Source organism: Euprymna scolopes, chromosome 25 (genome assembly GCF_053919585.1).
Source record: "Euprymna scolopes isolate OS-2025 chromosome 25, ASM5391958v1, whole genome shotgun sequence".
In the NCBI taxonomy this organism is placed as follows: domain Eukaryota; kingdom Metazoa; phylum Mollusca; class Cephalopoda; order Sepiida; family Sepiolidae; genus Euprymna; species Euprymna scolopes.
In genome coordinates this window covers 59,313,471-59,319,804 of record NC_136506.1, presented here as the reverse complement: position 1 = coordinate 59,319,804, position 6,334 = coordinate 59,313,471, and the positions used below count along the sequence as shown (strand labels likewise).

Below are 6,334 nucleotides of genomic sequence, written 5' to 3'. Positions count from 1 at the left end.
AACAAAAGCATATCACCGCACATCGAAGCACCTAGAAAAACACCAATTGCTCTAAAAGACAAGATAAAGCAGGAACTTGATAATATGATCAAGAAATGTTCAATATGTCAAGAAAATCTTCCATCAGAACCAACAGAAACTCTACAACCACATGGCATCCCCAACAGAGCATGGGAAGTTGTGGGAACTGACTTGTTTCACTGTAATGATCAAGAATATCTAATAATTGCTGATTACTACAGCAAATTCCCAATTATAAGGAAAATGACTAGCTTAACTACAAGCAACATGGTCATCTCAGCAATGAAACAGATTTTCTCTGAACATGGTATTCCCACCAGAGTCATTAGTGACAACAGACCACAATATTTCAGTGAAGCATTCAGAGAATTTGCCCAACAATGGCAATTTGACCACATAATGTCATTCCCCAAATTTCCCAAATTCTAATGGCTTTGTTGAGCGTCAAATCCAAACAGTTAAAAGAACACTAATCAAGGCAAAGCAAGCAGGCAGAGACCCTAATTTAGCAATGCTATGCCTACGAACAACGCAAATCAGTCACAAGTTACCAAGCCCTGGTGAACCGCATTATGGGATCAAACATAATTGCGAATAGGGTTGGATCAAATACAATTGTATTTGTATTTCAATTGTATTTAAATACACTTTTAATGTAATTGTATTTGTATTTTAACATCACAAGAAAAAGTAATTTGTATTATGGCATCCAGGAAAATAGTATTTTGCATTTGTCTTTATATTTGAGAGAGAGAGAGAGAGAGAGAGAAGGATGTACGTCACACAGACGGACTATGACAGTTCACATACATGTTGCGTACGTGTAGCAGGCTACCAGCCCTGTCCACTTCCAGTCACACACGCTGCTGTTAGTTGCGTGACGGTAAGTCTGACTGAGTCAAGTAGTTTCAATTTATTCATTTACTGACAGCATTGCCCGGCTGAAGATAGTGAAGAGCGATGACAAATTGTAATACCTCAATTTTGCCATTATAGAGGTAAGTTGTTTATTTGTTTGTGTGTGTGTGTGTGTGTGTGTGTGTGTGTGTGTGTGTGTGTGTTCATTCTCTTCCAAATTTTAATTTTCAATTACTTCCGTACACCCAGATTTTATGTATCATTTATAATTTTTTTTTACCATAAATTATTTTCTGAATGAATTTTGATCAGATTTATTCATACTTATTGTACATTAGGGACCTCCATTTCTTTGTGAACTTTCGCTAAATATACGCAGATACTGAAGACGTCATCAGTCTATGCGTTCCTCGCTGAACAATAAAAAAATGTGTTTACTTTGAAATACTATTTAATGCTGTAATTTCATTAATAAGAATTTATTTTTCATTCAAATAGTTTACGTAAAGATTAAATTATCGGAATATAAAAAAATATTGATCATTATTATGAGAAATAATTTTGAAAAATCTGTTTTTATTTAGTGGGGGTTGAAAATGTTACATATAAATAAAATATTACGTCTGTTTTTTAGCATCTACGGAAGATCAGAAGGTACAGTAATGTATATTTCTAGTTCAGTAGACATGTTACTGTCACTTGTTTATTTTTTAGTACTTTGGAACGGTTTACATTATTTCTACGAAAGTGCATTTCTTTTACTTGAATGCTACTTGAGAATAATTCGTAGTTAACAGAATTCTCGACGGAAGTTAATTGACCGGAACATTCTAATCTTCCGGTCGAACAGTTTATTTGATAATTAGCTGTTTCCATATTTTACGCGATAATCTTACGGCTGAATCAGACATGAGTTACATGGTTTAAATGTACTTTTTCGGATACTATTATTTTTAAGTGAGTTTTCATCCTGCACTAAAATAGCAGGTAACAGTCCTGTTTATATAATAATTTAATATTTAAAACAAAATTCACAGCCGTTAATTAAAAATTTATGTTGTAACGGAGCACTTTGAAATAATTGATTTTGAATCGTTTAAAAATTAATTAATTTTTAGGAAGTTTGTTTTGGGGGGGAAATTCAACTGACAATAGTAAGTATTAATTGGAAAAATCGCTATTTGAAAACAATAACAACATAATATTACATTTATCATTTTTTTAGTGCAACTTCAAAGTAACGTTGTTCAATGATAGTCCACCTAAATCTGTAATAATTAAATATTTTTTTACTTATTTGAACTCTTAAGCTTTATAACAAATAGAAATTTCTATACACTTGAATATATTTGGGTAAAATTTCGAAACTTGAAATATGGGGGGGGGGATACGCACTAAACAAATTTTCCCTGTAATATATTTTACAAAAACTTCCTTTTATAATTTCATTCAGTAATGGATAAGTATTGAAAATTTCATGAAAATCTGACCATTAGTTGATTTTTGGTAGATTTATTAAACACGGGTGTGTTTTCACGTTCGACGTCGTTTCGAAATAATTACTACATGGCGATATTATTTTTAACGCCACATTTCTGTAAACACGATTTTCGGCTCGCACTTCCATTATTTTCGTACGCTTAAAGAATTTTAAAAATATTATTACTAGTTTATTTTGCCCTTCCTCTTTTAAATGGTACAAGAGTTATATTGATAATATTAATTTATAATAAAGTTACATTGTGTTACACATAGGGGGGGGGTAATTCTGTGGTGACAAGTGGAGGTCCCTATTGTACATGTTTGGAAAAGCAATATGTTTATGTACTGCCATCAGTCTCTATTTGACACCATGCTGACTGAACCCTAAAATATCAACATTAAAACTCATTAGTGTATAACACTTTGATGATAATAATAATACTAAGATAATACTACTACTACTACTCATAATAATAATAACTAAGTAAAATTAAATTGATTCTCACTTCTCATTTTTATTCTTTGCAGATGAATAACAAAGACATTGATACTCCAGATGGCCATTCATTTGGGGACCTACAATTACCTCAACTATCAGCTACACTGGCAAAGTTTTATTGTGTCAATGGCAAGTCTGACATGAATCTCATAGCTGACTGTTTGCAGTGCAAGAAGTCGTATTCGGCATCAACTAAGGCAACATCTAACTTAGTTATCCACCTCAGAAGAGTTCACAAAGTTCAGTATGCTGATTATGAGACAATGAAAGCTGCAGAGGAAAATAATAAGCGTGAGAGCTGTGCATCACATTCACCGCAGCACAAAATGACTTCGTTCTTCAAAACCAAGCCTCTACAAGAGAACAAATTTAGAACTAATTACATCAAACAACGATCTATGGTAAAGAAACTTTTAGACTCCATTGCATGTGACCAACTGCCTTTGAGTATTGTGGAAAGTAAGACTTTTAGAGCTCTTCTACATGAAGCAGAACCACGCTTCGTGTTCCCAAGCAGAACCACACTTAGAAGCAGTTTACTCCTGCAGAGAGCAAATGACATTAAGTCGCAATTGATAAAGGAATTTGAAAACCTCAGTCTTATTTACCTGACACTAGACCTCTGGACAAATCAGAAAATGGTATCTTTTCTTGGTGTCACCGTACACTTCATCAGTTCATCATGGGAGCTGAAGTCGCGTGTCATTGCTTGTGATCAGTTTGAAGGACGACACACAGCTGTAAATATTGTTACAGCATATGAGGATGTAGTCACTAAATTTGGAATTCGTGGCAAGGTGAGGAAAGTGGTTGCAGACAATGCTTCGTCTATGGTGAGAGCATTTGATATCTGTCTACCAGGATTATATGGAAATGAAGTGAAAAATGAAAGTATCAAGGAAAATGGCGACATAGATAACGTTGATATTTTGGAAGAAGAACTTGATCTGAATGAAGTCCTTGCCCTTCTTCCACCGGATCGGTCCAGTTGTTTTGCACGCACACAACAAATCTGCATACGAGATGCCTTCAATGATCCCAGTGTCAGAAGCAGCGCAATTGCAACTGTGATACACAAGTGCTGTAGTATTGTAGCTGCAATACGGCGATCTACTGTGGCAGCACCGTTCTTGGAAAATATTGGGGTTTCACTGCAGGCTCCTAATGCTACTAGATGGAACTCTCAACTGACTATGCTTAAGTCAGTCCTCAAAGATGTTAATGGCGTCAACTCAGCTATTTGTCTCTTAGGATCATGCAAGAACGTACAAGAATTGAAAGTAGTGGAAATAGCAATGCTAAAAGAAGTGGTGCAAATTTCGGACGCATTCCAAGAGGCGATGTCGCAAATGGAAGGAGAAAACATGGTGACACTTTCTTGCGTTGCACCAGTTGTATTTGTCCTTGAACACAGCCTCAAACTATTCATGGAAAGTAAACCAACCTACTGCTTAAACTTGGCTAATGCACTACAGTCTTCTATCAAAAAGAGATTGCATCCGTTTCTTGATAGGACTGATGTCATTGCTGCAGCTGTCATGGACCCCAGGTTTAAGCTGTCATGGCTGTCATGTGAGGAAATGAAAATGAAAAATATTTCGAAGATTGTGAACCTAATTATTTTGCAGTCAACTCAGTTGTCTTTGAAGAACACAGTTCAAGAGAGGAAGTTTTTCATGACCGTGAACACCAATCAAGACGAGGCTGACATGAGTGCTAAACGCCCTCGTCTTTTTGCCTACTTGCCACCAGCTGGGAAGCTAAATGTAAGTCCATCAACAAGCGACACTACAGCGGTAAAGGCAGAACTCAATTCCTACTTAGGTGTTCTGGCTTTTGACGTCAATCTACTGAGGTACTGGCAGGAAAACAAGAGCTTCAACATTTTGAAGCCTTTCGCCAGAAATATTCTAGGGTGCTGTGCAACATCGGCACCATCTGAAAGAGTTTTCAGCAAGGCTGGTAATTTTTATACCCCAGAGCGAGCCAAACTTGGCCCGGAAACTTTCAGAGCTCTAATGATAATAAAATGCAATGCGGACATGATATAGAATGTAATGTAGATGTCAAATTTGGAAGGAAATATTTCTTTTCTTTTTCTTTTTTTTTGCATATTTTCAGATTTCTTTATTACTTTGAAAAAAAAAAGTACTTATATTTGTTTTTGTTTAAATCAGTTATTGTATTTTTATTTGTCTTTTGAGATTAAGGAATAAAAGTATTTGTATTTGTATTTTTAGACTTAGGAATAAAAGTATTTGTATTTGTATTTCTGGTAACCTAAACGAAAGTATTTGTATTTGTATTTCAATTGTTAAAAGTCAGTATTTGATCCAACCCTAATTGCGAAAATTCCAAATCCCAGATTTCCCAACCCTGAACAACTAGAACATAGACAGTATATGCAGAAAATGTATTATGACAGAACAGCTCATGATTTACCAGCACTTGTCACTGGACAAAATGTTCTCAATGCTAGATAATCAAACCGGGAAATGGAAACCAGCAACAGTTTTAAGTAAACGTGAAGAACCTAGATCATACATCCTTCATCTCCCAGATGGATCTTCAAAAAGACGAAACAGAGTCCAAATAAGGGCGACTGGAATATCTACCCGCAAACAGATTCATTTCAATGATCACATCACCTCATCACAAAGTGAACACACTAACACAAACAATAGCTTACACCAAAACAATCAACATATAACACAAAATGTGGCCGTGAAATACATAGGCCAAAAAGATATAAATAACATAAGTACTGGTGTATATAACAGACATTTGAACAATGTTTTTTTTATCTATCTGGTAAGGGGGATGTAGTAATATCATAGAACTACTTTCATACGTGCAAGAGTTGTGGCCCCTGGCGTATGAATATATACAAGGTTCTCACTTCCCGTTCGGACATGGGCTAGTCAACGTGTGTATATCTTTTCCTTATGTATATATGTATTAATAAATCATTTGTTCACATAAACGTCTCTGCTTTAATTCAAGCATCAACACACCCACATACCAATTCAACAGAGACCAATCTCGCAACTGCGTTCCCAGGTCCCAAGAACAGCTCTTACCAGGTTGGAGATCATGTGTGGGTCAAAAGACTGCAAAATCGATGTACCACGAGGTTCAGCAAGGGTAAGGTGACCAAGGTAATCAACCCTCAGTTGATTTTGGTGGACGGTGTGCCTTGTTACGTGAAGGATCTGCGCCCTCACCATTATGTTGTTGTATCGGAGGAAGAGGAAGACTCAGGCAGTACGATGTCTTTGACGACGATGACGGAGAGGATTTTTAGCCATATAATGCACATACTGAAGAAGCGGAAGAAGGACCACCCGTCTTGCCTTTACGAAGGAGTACCCAACAAAGACGGATACTGCTCCCCTACCCTGATTGTGAAACAATGATTATGGAACAGACTAGTGGCAATAACGGTGGCAATGAGGAAGTGCTGCCCCCGGCTCT

The 6,334-nt window shown here is 36.3% G+C and overlaps 1 protein-coding gene across 1 annotated transcript; it reads left to right on the top strand.

Annotated features, from left to right (window-relative positions):
• The first annotated feature begins 787 nt into the window (after positions 1–787).
• LOC145247365 (E3 SUMO-protein ligase ZBED1-like) lies at positions 788–5,843 on the top strand. The gene is made up of 2 exons (XM_080109044.1): positions 788–1,019; positions 2,890–5,843. The coding sequence occupies exon 2, from the start codon at positions 2,890–2,892 to the stop codon at positions 4,909–4,911; it is 2,022 nt and encodes a 673-aa protein (XP_079965170.1). The 5' UTR covers positions 788–1,019; the 3' UTR covers positions 4,912–5,843.
• The last annotated feature ends 491 nt before the right edge of the window (positions 5,844–6,334 follow it).

Coding starts and splice junctions, on each gene's coding strand:
- LOC145247365 (XM_080109044.1), top strand. CDS start 2,890: ATGAATAACAAAGACATTGATACTCCAGATGGCCATTCATTTGGGGAC.